Here is an 18,875-nt window from a genome sequence, read left to right on the forward strand (position 1 = left end):
TAAGATGACTAGCTGAGGTGGAAAACTAAGCAAATACTGTGATGTCAATATTGATTGAGAGCAAACGTTAGATGGCTTCTATCGAAAGGATCTCTGGAGCATTGCGTCCAACTAAAAGATATTTCCATTTACATACAATATCAGAATACTGACAGGGGCATAATTTTGAAATTGCAGCAATGCTGGTGTTAGGTGTTAAACGTATAAAACAATGTGGCAGCTGTGAAAAGAATTGGCATGAGGAAATATGCTTGTGATACAACATATCTATTGAATAACCGCAAGCGGTACCGAAATCAGAAAACGTCAAAGATTTCTTCTACACGTAGAAGAGTGACGTATCACCCAGTACTCTGAAATCTTGTAAAGCAGGCCCGTTGGAACCGGGGGGCTGGGGGGGCTGGAGGCCCCAATAATTGTCAAACTGCAGCATGTTTCCTTTATAACAGTGTAATGAATGAGAAATGAAACAATGGGCAGCCCTCCCAATATGAATTTCGTTCCGACGGCACTATTAAAGAAGCTTCAGTCTTTATGTCATAACAACGTATTTGCGTATAATGAAATCTTTGAGTTTGCGAGAAAGGCACACAATTTTCTTCATGTATTCAAATACAGGCTTACATGTCAAAATCAACAAATTAAGTTCCAAACATGCATGTTCTAAGCGGAGCGAGTTATGCAAAGAAATAGAAATTTTCTAACTATGAAAGAAAAAATGTTTACATAGTAAAATGGCCTGAGTTGCTGCTCAGGCTGTTAGAAGAAGTTGACTGCGGCATACAGTTGATAAAATTTTCAGACACTCATCATAGTAGTGAAGATAGACACACAACAGCTCATTGAACTTCATGATGAACTCTTATAATGTAACACGGCAAAAATGCCACTGTAGAAAAGAAAAAATTGTGAATGAAGAGCAGAGTAGCATGAGGGCAGGGTGACTAGAGGTATTAAATCTGGGTATTAAAGGGTTCAGATGATACTATCTTTTATCTTATTGAAGAATGGAAAAGAAGATTAATGGACTATTCATTGGTAATGCCAGGTCGGACGATGGACTAATGACATACACCAATACGCATGTTTACATCAACATCAGGAAAAGTTGAGCAGATGAACCCTCAAGGTTGGCCACTTGAAAATAGAGATTAGGCCGGTGAATAATCTCCGTATTCGGTTTACTGAGACACGAGGACATCAACCCTTGTGAGCCACTAGAACATTACCCAGTATCCGTCTAACTAGTACCTAGTGACAACGTAGGGTGGCTTGGTAACTCGCATTCCCAAAAGAGAATTTAGAATATTTTCGCTAATCTTGTAAAATTCCTTCGTGAAGGTAATCTTGTTATACTTCGGTAACCGGGAAGCACTAATATTTTAATGAAATCAGACCATTTGCAAGCCATTGCTAATTGTATACACTTACCCTGCTGATGGTTAGAATATATTTCCTTGGTGACGCTTCACTTTTAGCGTCCTTGGCAACAACTCGCTCCATGACATTTGAATAGTCTCAATGATAAACTGGATGTTATTTATGATTATAATACATTTTCATTTTAACATATTTCTCTCACACAGCTACAAAAAGAATATTTCATTGAAGCAAAATGTATATAACTGATATCCTTAACAGGATTATTGATTTAGAAGCGTTTTTCTGTCTATCAGCCAAAAGTATTAAAAATATATTACTTATAGAATATCAACATTCTTACAAACAGAATACTCAAGAGATGACGTCTCAAAAGAATATTTATCTAGGATCTTTTGATTTTGATCCCATAATATTAAAGAGCATCATGAAATGAGCATCATCAAAGAGCAGCACTAAATGTGCAAAGTCAGTATAATGTGGTACTAAAGGGCAGAGACATTGCAACATGAGCAAGGCCTCTTCCTAATGAAATCACTGTTATTTGGTCTATATTTATATATTTATATTTGTGTCTTTACATTTTATAACTCTATTGATTTATACACAAATATCATTAATCTGTGTGCTGCTAGCTACATCTGCTTTACAAATTAGCATTAGTTTTGTTGCAGCTTTTTTGCAGTAACCTTACTTGCCTAAGTCTCGGTAAATCACGGTGGTTATGCCAAAATGAGGAAGGGAGAGCCATCTCCGTATTAGTTATGCCAGGAAAATGAGGGAAGAAAATCCTTTCTCCCTTGTCTGTTCTCCCTTCCCCTTCACATTTTGATCTGCCATATATAAAAACTTGGCTCTTTACATCCCCTCACTGAGCGCCACACCCATAAAACTTCAACTGAAGTTTCTTCGAAAATCTAGTTTTCTAAACATCAAAAGTCCAGTTTAAAACTTCTCATTAAACCCCTCAAATTCAAATAGGTATGCACGATATGACACACAAACAATATCTTTTTCAAATCAAACCGTCTGTATGCACCTAGACAAAACAACATTCAACCAAATGTGAAAAAAAACAAATTTACAAAATGGTTTTTAAGAGACAAAAAGCATCGGGAAACTTCAAAGAGTCTTCATGTCCAGAAAGCTTTGGCAACACTCTGTCCACGTAAACCTCATTTGTCGTTTACAGGCGTATGTATGTTAGATATTTTGTATTAACATAACTTTCAAATGATTCATGCGCAGTGACATATTTATATGTTTCATATTCTACACAATCCTGAAATTGTTTGGATTATACAGCAACAAAGCGACATCATCAAAAATTTATATTTAGAATTATAGCAATCTGACCCCATAAACTAAAAACAGTTCTGAATGTGCAAAATCCTTTAAATCTGTTGAAAATCGGCCGAGGTATTGCCACATAAGCACTGGCTGATTCACCATTAAATCACTGTAATTTGGTCCTGGTTCTTAAATCTATGAACCAGACCGAAACAACAGCAATCCATTTGCAAAACTTGCGTTCTATATTGACCATGTCCCAGGCTATTATGAACAGATTGAGCTGATATTGCATATTCAAAGGTATTTTGCGGTGTTCTTACAGGACATGGAGTCAGAATTCTAAAATTCTAAAAATAGATTTGTTGATGACGTCACTTCGTTCCTCTCTTAAAGAGTCACTGCCAGTGTATCTTCAACAGGCTTGTTCTATTGTTCCTTGATTGACCTAATGATTCATTAAAATCTCTGACGTTTCAAAAATCAAAACAGGAATGCACTTTAAACTATCCCCCTACGAAAAGCTTTCGGGTGCAACGCACCACCGAAAATTCACCCAATAGAAATCCATCTATATCAAACAAAGTAATTTTCTTTTCACTTGTACTGGGTCAAAAAGATATCACTGTTACTTGTTTATTGTTAAAGACTTGCAAACACGACAGTCCGCGTGGCAAAATTAGACTAGTGTTCAAAAGAGGAAAATTAGGATTGCTAGTTCTTAAAAAACAAAGAACATATAAATTTCAGTTGATGTGGGTGAGAATTTAAACCAGCAAAATAATTTTGGAAATATCATAGAAAATACATGATATATGAGAACGTTTTGAGAACAGTAAGGACAAAAATAGAATAAAGTGATGGTCATTAAATTTCAGGATATTTTCCTCCTTTTTTGTTAAAAAATATCAAGAAAGTCTCGGTTTCTAAACATCAAAAGTCCCTTTTTAAATGTGTCATTTGACCTCTTCCATTCAAATTTGTATGCGCGAGATGACACATAAACAATATCTTGTTTTCATCGTACCTACAGTCAACAACCAAATACGATGTCCCTAGACAAAATAATTTCTAAAATGTTTCTAAAAAGACAAACGCACCGGGAAAATTCATGGAGTCTCAATATCAAGATAGCTTTGGCAACACTCTGTCCAAGTAAATCTCCATTGTCATTAGCTGGAAAGTTTAAATAAGATATGTTGTAGTAACATAACTTTCAAACAATGTATGTGTAGCGATATTTTTGTAAGTGTCACATGCTGCACAATCCTGAAAAAAATCTTATTCGTTATCTCGCTCAACCATGAGCCAATGTTTCTGTATTCGTTTGGCTGATATTAGGTCTATTCTTATAATGCATATTTCTATTGTTATTTAATTGGCCAAATGATTCATTTTAACTCTGAAATTTGAAAAATCAAAACAGGAATGCATCACTTTAAACCGTCCACCTACGAAATGCTTTCGGGTGCAACTCACCACTAAAAACGCCCCATAAGCAAATCCCTGTACCTTAAACATTCTAAGCTTATTTTCACTTTAACCAGGTCAAAAAGATTTGACTGTTACTTGTTCATTGTTAAGTTCTCGCAAACACGACAGCTGTGGCAAAATGAGACTAATGTTTAAAAGGGGGAAAATTAGAGTGGCTGATTAAGTAGTTTGTGATATAACAAAGAACATATTAAGTTTATAACGAACTATTGAACAATTATACGACAAAGACATTTGGTGGACATGCATGGAATAATGACCATCAAAAAAATTAAGGTAATATAGTAGAAAGAACTTTATCAATGAAAAGGTTTTGAGAATAATAGGAACAAAAGTAGAATTCATGGGTACTTATGTCAATTTAACAAAACAACATCTAGAAACAGGTTTAGAAGAGATGAATCAGTGACGGACGAGGCAAGGGAAAAAAAGGTTGATAAATATTGAAAGCTGGACTAGCCTAAACAACAGAGAGTACGAAAGGACAGCACAGGGTCGTCAGAAGTGGAGAAAATGGCCGGTGAGATGGTCAGGAAAACAAACCTACATGGTCAGATAGAAAATTAAGTTGTAATAAGTCATAAAGATTTGGCCTGCTTTTACTCGAATGATTTCCTTTTTGTTTTGCCTCTATCTTGCCATTAGCTAAAGCCTCGCTTTGCTTGTGGCATTGCAGAAATTTTCGGACAACCTGCTCATTCACCTACCAGAAGTTCCGTGCATGCTGGTCTTTGATCTTACGGCCTAAGATATCAGAGTCTTGATATGTTGTAGAAATACAATTTTTGCAGGAAAAGTATCAACAGGTATCTTTCTTTGCAAGAAGCAAACTCAAAGGTAATTTAGTCTTTGGATACACAAGTTTAAAGGTACGAAATGGATTGCGATGCCTCATAGGACCAGATATAGGAGGCACTTTCTCTTGGTTTTGCTTATTGCTGTACTAATGTTGATGTGTGCTTATAAACAGAAAGGAGTCTTGTGGGATTTCAACCAGGATACAACGCTTCTGCAAGACTATCAGCATCCACTCACGCGTTACATACCTGACCTACGAGATGACTCTTTAAACGAGTCTATAACTGAAAAGGGCCTTAATGGAAATACCAGAAAGGCAAAAAGTTGTGTGACCAATCATGAGGTCGTCGAGAGTTTGCGGGAATTGGTATTAGATTTGATTGATATTCGTGTTTCGGTTGAGGGTAAAGCAGCTGAGAAAATCGAAGAAAAATACGACAAATTCCAGAGAATGTTGCTTGATATTGAGACCAAACTAGACCTGGGAAAGCCTTATAAAGCCGAGAGCAGGAAAAACAGTACGATATACTCTTGTCCTGAAGTACGTACAGGGCCTAAGTTTAACAGAAAGTTTGAAAGAATCAATTGCTCAAAAGTTCCTTTGCATGAATCTGTTACGGTAATTATTGACAATGTGAATTTGACTAGAAGGCAAACTGTTAAGTTGTTAAAAGAGATAAGAAAATTTGATAATAAACTTGAAGTATTGACAATGGAAAGTAATGATGAAAACTATGCTAGGTCTACAATGATCAACAAGGTCATGGATGAAATTGTTACGCCATTTGTATATTTAGCTCGAGATCTTTATACATGGAACTCACATGCAGATTTAGAGAGGCTTGTTGACTTCATTTCGGTAAACGAAGATGTTGTTGCTGTTGGCAACGCTTTAGTAAACAGTCGTAATGGACACTGGTCACATGGATGTTATCAAGCGAGGCTGAAAAACTACGAATTCGCTTACAAGCGAGGCTATCACGAATCAAAGGGTTCCTGCATAAAATGCGATATTTTGGAAGGACCGTTTATGACAAAACTAGAATATCTGAGAGATCTTCCGTTCAAGGAAGGTCTTGTGAATGGCTATTACGAGGACTGGTATTTGAAAATAAACAATTTGAATGGTGGTGACAAACATGAAAAATATATTAGAAAGACATTTATTAACAAAGATGTAAAGCAACGTAAGAAGGTCACAAGTATCATAGGGAAAAGCGTGTACAGTTGTCCTGACGTCATGAGCACGGTTTCAAAATCTGTAGATTTTACTTTGATCTCCAAATACGTAGCTGACGAATGGGATATAGAGAAAATTGTTGACCCTAACGACAGAGTTGAATGGTTAGACTGCAAATGGAAAAATGATGATGCCACTCCAGGGTGCTGGGTAGGCAGAGGTATGGCGGTGCCTCCATGTTGCTTAGAAACCCTTGCAGAAGGCATAAAGTTCGTATTAAGGACATGTGAACTAAACAAGATTTCTTGTGAGCTAACAGAGGGGACGCTTCTCGGGGCAGTGAAATTGCAAAAGCTGCTTCCTTGGGAAAAGGACGCAGACATTTTGTTTCTTTCTAGTCACTTTGAAAGGCTCATTGCTTTGAAAGACGACTTCAAAAACAAGGGATACTCATTCTTAATTAAAGGTATGCTTTTAATGTTTGTAGGAAGAAAGAAATGTACTGGAAAATATATTAAACATATTTGGCATTCAATTAACAGCGGGCCTTAAACTGCATGAAGAAAAGGAAGGTGCACAATGCACACTAAGATAGCCCCTTACTGCATACTGTATTCAGAGAGTATAAAACGTTATATAACAAGCAGATTGGTAAATCTTAATTATCTATTGGTCAAATTGCAACATTCAAGTTTCGCTCACCTTCTGGTCATAATACGACGATTCATAATATCCTAAATCAACTTTTTGTTGCAGTAAAATGTTTCCACTTTTGTGCAATCTTAAAATTATGTACAGAGAAAGGCTTTTTGATAATGTATTTTCTTAAGCATAAAAATCTCCAAGTACCAATAAATTTATGCTCAAGGGTATGACTACCCATTAAGGAAACTTGTTTTGTATTGATCTTGTGTTTTACAAAATTAGAGTTGCCTTTATCAGTATGAATTTTAAAAACTTCTTAATAAAATTCAAATGTTGCTATTTCATAACATCTAACAAAAATAAAGAAATTCACGATTATCAACTCTCTTTCTTGCATAGACATTTTTCTACTTTAAATAACAGAAAAACAACAGACGGTTAAAGTGTCATAAGGCTTTTGTTAGGAGACAATATCAAGTGTCATTCATACAGATGACGTCATTTCCTTCGTCTGTTATGGAAGACAGAATATGCTATATGTATCTATTTTGTAGTCCTTTTAATTCCAACAAAAAATTGACTGAACACCAACAGCTCTGTTTTTGCATCTCAGAGTGGCCACGTCTTGGATCAAACGAATCCAAGATTGGCGGGTCCATACTTGTTATAGCAGATGGATGGAATATAGAGATGTATGGAAGCCAGTCACTTGACTCGCATCAAAAGATCCTCCACGGGGAAAAGCCAACCAAAATCGACTTTGCAGGGCAGATGGCAAATGTACCGGACAATCCTGGAAAAGTTTCCAGAAACAGGTATACTTTTTAGTTCTAGGAATATTTATTTTGGTTGGCTATCTGTGATGTTTCTAACGACATCCTTAAGGCACCCGAGAAAACGAGAAAAAGAGACTGCAAATGAGCGGCACAACATTTAAAATAGGAGAAACATGAATCGCCATGGGTAGTATGGAAAAAAGTAGTTTGACTGGAAGCTTCCGATTCAAAGGGCTAAACGATTTCTGAACTGAGTAAAGTGGAGAATTATGAGAATCTTGTACAAAGTAGTACATTTGATGGGTTTCTTTACGACGAATATAGACAGGGTCGTTGAAAGCCAACTCAGACTAATTGGTATACAAAAACAGCAAACACTAGATAATATTAAAATATACAAGCAAGCATCATTTTATGTAAGCAACATTATATGCAAGCAACAATTTGCATGAAACCTATACAAATCACTGTCTGTTTTAGGGTTATCTTCCTGATCTTGCCCCCATTCCGAGAACCAAGGATTTCACTTTAGGCCTAAATGGCTAGAACGTTTTTCCTCTTCATCAAAATCTTTCCCACTCAAATCTCAATAAAATACTCAAATCTCTATTTGTGCAAAGGAGATAATTTTTTCAAAACTGCTAGCTACTCTTAAACAGTTTTGCACTAAGCTAAGCCCCTGTATCTAAATTTTACCTTATTTCAGTGAGTGAATACGTCAATGACAAGCTCAAAAATGCCTTTTAGGTATGGTATTGAAATATACAAGCACTCGGAGCACTGGATGAGCAAGAGAATGAATTCTGGATACGATGAATATGAACCTGGAGAGTTCAATGATTGTGTGAGACCAGGCCATCATGGATGCCTAGACCAATACGAGGCAGATGGGTCTTTGCAATTTCAAGAAAGTGGTACTTTTTAACTCGGTACAAAATATTCGCAAGATTCAGACTGGAACTTTACTTTCTCCCTATGGAATGTTTGCCTACCTCAACTTTGCACTGTGTTGCACTTGATAGATAAAAGACAAAAGTTAAACAAAACAAAAACAATTAAGGAAATAATATTGCACTTGATTGATGTTTAACGTTTTCATCAATGTCAGATGGCGTAAGGAAAATCTTTTGCTGCAACTAACTTTATAGTTTTGGGTTCTGTAACCTAATCAAAATTTCCTCTTAGTCTCTCTTCAACCCTCTACCAACCTTTAAAGAATGTAAAGACATAAGGACCAAAATGTTTAAAAATATATCAGTATCTGAGACGCAAAGATGGGTTAATTAAAACTCTACATTTGGATTTTCTTAGTACATCCTGCTCTTAGTTGATCGATTATTCAGTAAATTTTTAGACAACGAAAAAAAAACTAAAAACGAAGAAGTCCAAAATATTTCGGTAAATATTTCCCTATGCTTAGTTTCAGTGCATTTAGCTGTAGCGTTTATTATGAAAAAAATTGAAGACGGCACGAAAAAGCGAAAATATAGCAAATTGAAGTACCTTTCACCCGACACACTTCAGAGCATAAACGTCGGATAATTACCGATAATTAGCTGAAAATTCATACCTAGATGTGACTCGAAAGAAACGCGTTTTTCTTCCCGTCACGTTACTTTCAATCTACACCTGAATATAAATTTTCACCTTATTAAGTGCAAAACCGTGCTCTTTAGACTATCGGAATGCTATGAAAAATGTTAAAGCTAACTATTTCAGGCAGTGAACTGTCAACTGGCATACAATAGAAATGGTTTGCAGGAGATGAATCTATTGCACATGCTGTACATGCCATTAGTCAGATTTTATGGTATCCAAAACAATAGCAACAAATTCTAATTGCACAAATTTTGGTTTTATCAAAGGACTGCTTTCCTTTATTTCTACAAGTATAAGTTGAAATAATAATCAAATAAATCAAATAAGTTTTTCTTGCTTAGCACAACTTGTGCTTCGTTCAAGATGCATTAAACTGTGCCTACAATTCTTCACAAAACATATTGAGCCCAGGTACCAGATTTTTCAAATGTTTTCTCCTTAAAAATCTTTTAAACGTCACTAAAACGACATTAATTCTAATGACCTTACTCTTACAAAGCAACGTTGTTTGAAGCTATCTACCAACCACATCCTACTCAAATCATTCCGACAATATTGTTGTAAAACAGGCGAAGAATCAGTGCAGTTTCACCATTTTTGTGAACGATTGTAGGCAAAACTTTTCCGAATTTTAATTCTATAAGATAGTGAACAGACATGTGGAAATTGATGAATAGTTGTTTGCAAATTTAAGAAAGCAAGTCATATGGTAAGTAAAATTAACAAAATATATAAGTGATAAGCAAAAAATAATATTTATAAATATTAACATGACGCAAGCACCACTATCTACTTAGGAGAAAAGATAAAGATTTAATCATTTATCAAAATTATTTTTCAAGCCTCTAACGATAGTTGCACGACGCAATTCAGACGAAAAACAAAGGTCGATTGAAAGGTGGATAAGAAGGAGTGAATGGAATAAACAGGTAACATGTAGAGATGTTTGAAATATATTTGGAAGATATGAATTCAGGTACCATGAAAGTTAAAAGTCACATGACAAAGTGGAGAAAAACGACATCTGCTAGCTAAAAACAGAGGATTATTTCAGCTCGCCTTGTCCAGGTACTGCCAAGAAAATTAATGAAAATAAAAAACAGAGAAATCTTACAACGGAGCAATGACTATCTCCTGTGTCACATTGGTGGCTTTCATTGCAGTTGCTGCAAGTTTGCTGACAATCAACGGAGTCCTGTGTCGCAGTTGCTTTTTGATGGGACAGGGTAACGAGAATGCCCATTTCCATGTGATGCCATGATAGCGCTGCAAAGAGAAAATATGCATTAATCAAAGCTTCAGACATGCATAAAGATTTACACACGTCAACATGGAATAAAAGAGATTTCAACTCATTGCATTTTTAAAAAATTACACAAAGCATATGAAAAAAGGCATATATAAATACTTTTTTGAAAATAATGAAATTTAGCAACAGAGATTGACCACTGTTCTTTTAAATATTTAATAACCAGTTGCAGTAGCCAGTGGCGGGCATTGGTCTTATATGTGATGGGACAAGCCCAGTGTATTTTCTGATTTTCTTGATTGAGCAGTCCTTTCCCTTCCTATACAATAGACATTAGCCTTTCCAGTTAAATTTTTCGAGTTCGAGGCATGCCGAATTGGAAAGAGCAATTGCCCCCCGAATCTCTATAAATTCTGCCAATTGAATAAGCATTATATTACAGAAAGCTTACGTCATGACGTCGGGTTGCTGTAGTTTCAGTTTCAAGATTAAAACAATTGGTTATGGCTTGATTCACAGACCTTGAAAGTAAAGAACCTGTCGGAGGTTTTGTTGAAAAAATGGTTTCAAATGGTAAACGAGAAATCCAATCTAACATCATTGTTCCACTTTACTTTTCTGCGACAACTGTACGCTACAATACCTAATCTTCTGAATGACAAAATTCCCTGATACTTTCAATTTACAAAATTGATAATCTTTTAGATCGATTCCACTCATATTCTCTCCAAAGTTTATACAAACAGCCTACTACGACATTCTAACCAAGACTTGGTGTTCGAGCTGTCAAAATATCCAATCTCCTGTTAAATGTTATTGCCCCACAAATTGTTCTCTTTATTCCACTGGTTATAGCAAGAGTTCAAAATGAACATCTGCATATATGCTTCTACAAGTGATAGCCTGCTTTAACGTATATAAGATGTATTTATGTATCCAGTGTAAAATTTGATATAATTTGCTTACAGTGTTAATATCATTGCAAGAATTTCTAATGACACAACAACCATTACTTTTATGCAAATAAAATTTTTAAATGAAGACAGGCCCATATCAGGAGACATGCTAGATGACGTAAAACTTTAACTTTTGCATGGATTTTGAGAATCTAATTCTTTATCATCTAGTGATTAACAAAAACTGAGAGGCTTGAAAACAAGTGATTTTTTCTTTTGACTTCTACTTTATTGTATTTTCTAGAAATAAAATGTTGAAAAATATGACTGCCAGCACACTGAACTTTGTTTCAAATAAATGATTTTGTACACAGCAGAAAAGAGAAAGCTTCAGAAGATTTTGCAGCAAGGAAAATCATACAAAGAGAATAAATTGCATAATTATAAAATATAAAATTCTTCCATAACCAGAAATAAAATAGAAACTATATAAATCATGAGAATATAGATTGTATTTTCAGGATGATATAAACTTACAACTCAAGTTTAAGAGATAATGAGTTAATTAAGATATCATAGACAATTTTTGTATAACTTGCCAGACTGAATTGAAAAATATTAATAACTCGTAGGTCAATTCTAAGGTTTACACATAAATATATTTTTATTTGTCAAATTGGAGATGAAAAATCGACATGAAAAATTTTATGGGGCACTTAACCTGGATGCAAGAGGGAAAAGGCTTGGTGAAAAGATATGAAGCATGTGGTAGTAGCCTAGATCAAAAATGATAGAAGCGAAAAAATGTTGGCTAGACAAAGGATGAAAAAATGAGAAAAGATATACTGTAATGGAAATTGTCATCTGTCAACAGACTGAAGGAAACCTGATGTCACTTATCATCATCATCATCTTCATTAAAAGTTTAATTTAACGACTCGGAGGTCTACGCAAGCCAACAACAATATTAATTTGTTGAGAGTAGTGTCTTGCATAAGCTGCATGCGAGGGAGGTGCGAGGATGACATCAAGGGGAAGGTGCTAAGATGGCTCAGTTGTTAGAGGCGCTGACTACAGACCCAAGGGTCCGTGGTTCGAGTTTCTGGCATGACCAAACTTTCACCCAGAGTGGGGAGAGTCGCCAGCTCTCTGTAATTCCAGGCGTAAAAATCACGAGGTGTGGTCACATTGAGAGGAAGAGCCCGGACACTGCTCTATAAGCATAGCTTCTCAGTGTCCTAAAAACTACCTTTGGATGCTAGGTAGCAACAAATACAAATACAAATTGTATAAGCTCAAGGATGTATCAGAATTTGTCCATTTAACTATATTAGCTGGTAAACTATTCCATATTGGTACAGCAGAATAAATGAATAAAGACTTGACAGTGCTGATGCAATCAAATGTTGATGCAGTTCTCTTAGAGTGAGTGTTTCATAAATTGATATAAATATTTCTTTCAAGATAGTCAAATAGTTTTAAGGCAACTTGATTGGTAAACATTCTGTGGACATATTCTAACTGGAGAAGGGTCCTTCAGGATTCCAGTGATTCTCAGTTCAACTGCCTTTTCGTAGTACCTTTATTAGACCTTGGACAGTAATAATTTGTTACAAACTGAGTCACATGTCTTTGAACCATTTCTATCTTCTCTTTTTATGGTTTTGAACTGGGTGACCAAACTTTGCAGAGAATACAGAAATAAGTTACCGAAGACAGACAATTATGGGGACAGATATCCCATGTTCATGTTAATGCCTTATATCAGATGTGGAAAACGCAAGTGGTTATAATCATGAAATGATGAGAAAAGATAACCTGTAAGGGGAATTTAAAGTCCAATAATTTTTCTATGGTAAAGGAGTCCTGAAACCTAAAAGATCTAGTATTTAAAACCATGCATATATATCTATATTTATAAACTATATGCTATCAAGATTTTGCCAGCAAACATACTGATGCCTGAAAATCATCTACTCTGGGATATTCAATAGAATTTATATTACCAAGGAGTGGTATGACAAGGCTGTTGGAAAAAACGTTTTTCTTAGAAATACACTCAGTTCCAGATAATCATCAGATGTAGGGCTAATGCTTTAAGCAATTAGGTTTAGGTTTAAAAAATGAAGGGAAACATTGATTGCTTTTGCTTGATATGGGGATAAAATTAAGTTGTAAACAAATGCCCTTGAACCATGCAATTACAATTGGAATAAGAAACCAAGGAACAAATAGGGCCGGATGGATTCTAATGACAAGGGTTGTCACACAATATCTTGAGTTATATTATGAGTTGTAAACAGAGACAAAAGAAACAATCAGAACAGTGCCCCTAAGACTTGTTTCAGATGATTTCCTGCTTTGTTTAGCTTGATTTTTTACCAATGCAGTTGCCCTTTTACAAGAAATATTTAAAACATTTCCTACTTCACTTACTCAAAAAAATCCAGTTTTTCTTTTGCTTTTGTTAAAATTTTAATTTACTTAAATAAATTGTACCATTTACAAGACGCTATTGAGTTCAAATTAACACTCTCTCATTCCCATATTGATTTATAATGTGCATCATCAAAATACCATCTTTATCAAGTTTCTTGACAACATCATCCAATTTTCTATGATGAGACAGCCCCTAACCAAATTTAGCCATGGAGATGTTATTGTACTTATAACATAAACATAGGGTTAAATAATTGAAATAACTGCAGCATTTAATGAGTCAATCATTTAAATTAAGAAAACACTTAAGCAAAAATATACTTATAAAATAGAAGTTGTCATGATAAAAGTGCCTTTCAAACTGGGGCAGTGCCACAGGACATGTCCACCCCACTTTTCTTAAAATCGACTTTCTAATTTTTCTAAAACTGGATTAAAACATATGGGGGATATTAGTTTTCTTCTCTGAGTTCGGACCTTTTTTCATTTTTATGGTCAGTTTATTATGGATTTTTTCAGATCCTAGCTGACATAGAGTATGGTGTGTTGGATCATCAGTTCCATAAATAGTGAGAAACTAAAATGAAGATGATCTATAAAACACAATTTTATGGTGCTAAGGTCTTAGTGACAGCATGGTATTTGTCTTTCTTCCTTGGTAAAGGTTTTTGGCAATAACTAATTCTAAAACTCTAAAACTTGTACCCAGACTTTCTTATTGCAGCCCCACCTGTTACAGCTGCTTCACCTTTGAGCCTCAATGTCAGACGAAAGGTTGGAAAACCTTGTACAAATTAGCATCGATCGAGATATAACAAATACATTAGACAATGGAGGCCTCTTTAATAAGTTTAAAACCATTGCTAGCCAAAAAATACCACCCTGATATTAGCTTTTATGTGTGTAAACCTTTGCCTATGAAATTTAAATCTTCTATTGAGGGTTTCAAAATATGTCAAACTTTGTTATCAAAAACAAACGAGCGCGATTTCTCGTACGGTGTTGTACCAGTGTCTCACCCAGACCCTTTTATCAGCTCCACACCTTCATTGTCCACCCCACTATTTTGGGGCGCTATTTACGCTACTTACGTCCCGGGTAATATTTGCCACTAAGTTTCAGCTAAAAAGTTATCAATGACATTTAGAGATCTAATCTACAAAACCCTAATCCAATGAATAGTTTCAATTATAGTTTGGCCGAAGTCTCTAGGGGGTGTGTGGCCTAAAACATCTCTTGAAAACATTTGAGCAAATTATAGTCAGGGATGTTTTCATTAGCCCTTTTTTGCTATTTTCCGATAAATGTCTATAAATATTGCTTTACGTAAAGACTTACCACGTTTAGTCTCCCAATTACCTTGAATAATCATTACAAACATCTTGCTTTCATTTCAAGGAACAGCCATGTGACAATAACACATGGCGTAAACAGATCCAAAATGGTGGCGGGAAATATCGCTCCTTCTGAGTGGCCGCGTCAAAAGGAACTACCCAAAAAGGACCCCACGGTGCCATACCAACCATTAGATTTGACTGATCCTATAGCCCCTCCGTATTGAAAGGTGTTTGGAGCTAAGTTAGATAAGGAACTTGCTACTTTAAAGAACTTTTATTTACTCCAGAGATTTTTACAGTTATAAAGACTAGCGCGTTAAGGGTTATTTCTCTAAAGCATGACTCACACTTCCACCCCAGATCTTGTAGACTTTGGAACATTCTACCCTTTGGAACATTCCAAAAGTAGAAATAGAATTAAAGTAGAACAAATACAAATACAAAATACAAATGCTATAGGCTTTCGGGCCATTCCCTAGCATCACCAACTAAAAAAATACACAAAACTTGCAAGGGTTGTTGGTGGTCATCTAATGAATTTAATATACACGGAATAAGGTGTTATCGTATCTAGAAAAGTTTCTCCATCACTTCGTAAAATAGTTGTCGGATTATTAGAAAGCATAAAAGGCAGTGGTAAGGTAAAAAGACTAAATCTTTGTAAATTTTAAGACAGGAGTTTCTCAAGGCCAGCCATAAGCCTTTTGTTAGGAACTTCAGCATTGGGGTCAAACTTTAACAAATTAAAAGAGAAGAAATGATCTATTGTCAAAAGATAAGATTGGTAAATAAAATGGAAGTACGATGGGGTTTACCAGACAAGGTGCGTCTATAAGACAGCACCCCCTACCAATTCAGTCAATTTTTGTTTTAAATCTATTTGGCGAGAAATGCAAAAGAGAAAATTTAACTCATCCCTTTCCTTTTAGTGAGAGCCATAAAATTGAGCCTCTGGCTATGTATTTACTAAACATGAATCACAGTGTAGGTATTGAATAACAATCTACATTTGAAATCAGTAATCCTTTCAATAAATCTTGGTTATGCTATTGAAGCAATAAGTGTATTTATAACCTACACGTATCAAGCTTGAAATTTTTCACGAGGACTCATGCATGCAACGAGCCAGAGTTTCTCAGGAAAATAGTTATATAGCCTGCACTATCTCGAATTTGAGGTTTGGCAAGACATTGAAAATAAGGAACAACTGCAAGACTTTAACCAAAACCAGCTTTGTTGAAGGGGTTAAAGAGAATAGAAATTTCAAACGGTGTTGTGGTTTCTTCAGAGTACTTGTCGCCAATTTCTAAAATAAAACAATAAATGATACTTAGACATGGACTTGAGCATGCCTGAATCTTTCATGATTAAGGCAGCTTTGCAAAACTATTAGTCTTATAATTATTTTGATGAACAAAATACATGTTTTCTTGCCAAGATTTCATCTCTTCTTAGGGCGAACAGAAGATCTAAATATTGAAGCTTGTCAGTGGGAGACGTTGAAGGATGACGTCATTTAAAACTCGAGAAAAAACTGTTTCCTAAAACTGGCTTTACATTCTGCAGAACGCTGTGATCCTATTAGAAGGTACCATAACCCCTCTTCTCCACCGTATCTTTTCCTGAGATGGAACAAACCCTCTTTGTGGGAGTTTTCCAGAGGGAGTGCTGAACATCCCTTTCTTCTTCTTAGCTACGCAACTAGGAATAAGGCAGTGGCGTACCCAAGGGGGGGAATAGGGGGTCCGGACCCCCCACTTTTCTAAAATATGATCCTCGAGATTTGTCCAAAAATGAAATAAAACTCATTGGGGGGTGGGGGGTATGTAGTATACTGGATGCTTGTGTCAATAACAATTATAAAATACATTGCTATTTACCGTAGATAACATTAATCAAATAATGGGGGGAAATTTGCAAAAAGGGCGTTTCCCCGCATTTGCGAGTGTCTGAACGGCGTGGTCCAAAATATTTTCTGGGCTTCGCCTCAGACCTCTCTCCCGCTGCTGCAGCCCTTGGTACGCCACTGGAATAAGGTATAGATCTGGACACTTATCAGTAAATATAACCAACAGCTCTAACTAGGCATTGAATTTTTCACTTTCTCATTTGATCATTTTTAACTCGTCAGATAGCTGAAATATGTTGACAGAAAAAGGTAGTTACAGCCACTCAATGACTTTGAAATAAACATCCTTCTTATCAAACATGGGTATTCAGAGATTTTGAGCAAGTTTCAGTTAGTTGTATGGAGATCTCCTCCTTTTTAGATAATCTTAACTGATAACGGATGAAGTAAAGTAAAACTATTAATAGAAGGAGATACTTCATTGTCTTGAAATACATTCAAACTGCCTATGTATTCATGGAATTTCAGCATGCTCAAGTTTCGGCTGGCATTTTGAAACGAGAACTGTTACAACCACAATTAATTCATACAAGAACGTCGAGGAATTTACATTGGTTAGCCAACATTAAACTGCCTCTCGAATTAACTGGCTTGCACAGTGAATTACGGTTATTATGATAAAAATATAAAGTAGGCGTGTCTGGAATACTGATACGCTCCCCATGGTTTGTCAATCCATGGTTTAGGCTAATCGTTTGAGATTTCTATCATTGAATCGGTTGCTTGCATAGAGAACACACAGAAGATCTTCAAGTGCCCTTGTACGTTCTATCAGCCAGCAGGAATTTATTTATGAAAAGATAGTTAATATAGAGGACAGAGTGTGGGCTGGCAATACCAAAGCTGTCAACATCATTAGCTGCGTACTACAGGTTTAAAAATAGCGTATCTGTGTTCATTTTGGAATATCAAACAGTTTCTTTTGAAGGCGTTTTGCCGGGAAATTTTGACTCATTCCAGTGTAATGGTTAAACATCACGAAAAGTTTTACAATGTGGGCATTCGGAGAAGACAAGTTGGGAGGAACCTGGATGTGTTGATTTGAAGAGTCTGTGCGCCTGAAAAAAGTTTGGATCATCAAGGCAAAGTTATTAATTATTGGTTGCTGGCTTGATACCTGTTTAGAAATCGGAATCGTCGTCAAATGATAGAAGTGTTGTAAATTGTCATTGTTACGTACTTCTATACTACAGAAGAATGAATGAAGCTCTGTACTGATGTTTAAGTGCTGTTGCTGTAAAAAGATCAGAGCCCAGGACCTAAAAATGCCTGAATCGACACTAATTGGAATTGCCCTTGGCTCCATTGCTGGACTAGCACTGTTTGTCATTTTAATCTGCTTCTTTTGCATCCCAGACGAAGAAAATATCATCTAACTGCCTCAAGAAAAGACAGCATACTTGGTGTGATCAGTTCAAAGAGAAATCGATATGTGTTATTTTTCAGTAATAAAGAGGTAACTGGTCTGAAATGTAGAAAAGCAAAAAACTAACTTTTCTTATGACTAGTAGGAAATGTTCAAGTAAAAACATATTGTTGGCCTTAACCAAGAATTTGTTGATACGGTAAATTTAGGCCAACCCTGAGACGATGCACTGCCACAACTGTTTTGGGGTAGGTGTTTGGAGAGACCATGAAGGTAGTGCTGGGGGCTCAGCTCTCCTCGTAGATGCCGAGAACAAGTTTATAACTTTTCTGTTGTTTTTTGCCAATTTGTTTTGTGTGAGCACTTCACCCTTGAGATCTGCCTAACGAAGTACCAATTCAGAGCTCTTTGTTGTGAGACACTGTTGGAACGAAGAAAATTATAGGGATTTCTTGAAAGCTACAATATAGCACAGTGGTGTAATTTCATTTTGCCATTACTCGTTATTCCATGATTG

General features: G+C 35.8%; 2 protein-coding genes across 5 annotated transcripts in view; one reads left to right on the forward strand and one right to left on the reverse strand.

The window, feature by feature from the left end:
* The window catches only part of LOC148958081 (cadherin EGF LAG seven-pass G-type receptor 2-like), a 58,613-nt gene extending 43,412 nt beyond the window's left edge, over positions 1-15,201 (reverse strand). For all 3 annotated transcript variants that reach the window (XM_089113850.1, XM_089113849.1, XM_089113846.1), the window contains exons 1-2: positions 15,085-15,201; positions 10,277-10,428 (exon numbers count right to left, since the gene is read on the reverse strand). The gene's annotated coding sequence lies outside the window, so the exon portion shown is untranslated. The remainder of the gene's footprint in view (positions 1-10,276; positions 10,429-15,084) is intronic.
* On the forward strand, positions 4,608-11,390 carry LOC135680886 (uncharacterized). Of its 2 annotated transcripts, XM_065195106.2 has the most exons (4): positions 4,608-6,608; positions 7,401-7,602; positions 8,311-8,492; positions 10,005-11,390. In XM_065195106.2, exons 1-3 carry the CDS (start codon positions 5,051-5,053, stop codon positions 8,486-8,488), a joined length of 1,938 nt encoding a protein of 645 aa, XP_065051178.1. In that variant the 5' UTR covers positions 4,608-5,050; the 3' UTR covers positions 8,489-8,492; positions 10,005-11,390. The 2 variants fall into 2 exon arrangements, with proteins under 2 accessions (XP_065051178.1, XP_088969977.1); XM_089113851.1 differs by having other exon boundaries at positions 8,311-11,390.
* Positions 15,202-18,875: the final 3,674 nt, after the last annotated feature.

The sequence above is a fragment of the Rhopilema esculentum genome, chromosome 18 (genome assembly GCF_057945365.1).
Source record: "Rhopilema esculentum isolate cy_ngs chromosome 18, ASM5794536v1, whole genome shotgun sequence".
In the NCBI taxonomy this organism is placed as follows: domain Eukaryota; kingdom Metazoa; phylum Cnidaria; class Scyphozoa; order Rhizostomeae; family Rhizostomatidae; genus Rhopilema; species Rhopilema esculentum.

Bases quoted from the DNA above. Each gene is read 5' to 3' on its own strand.
- LOC135680886 (XM_089113851.1), top strand. From the start codon at position 5,051: ATGCCTCATAGGACCAGATATAGGAGGCACTTTCTCTTGGTTTTGCTT. The intron at 6,609-7,400 runs GTATGCTTTTAA...TTTGCATCTCAG, and splicing joins ATACTCATTCTTAATTAAAG to AGTGGCCACGTCTTGGATCA. The intron at 7,603-8,310 runs GTATACTTTTTA...AATGCCTTTTAG, and splicing joins GGAAAAGTTTCCAGAAACAG to GTATGGTATTGAAATATACA.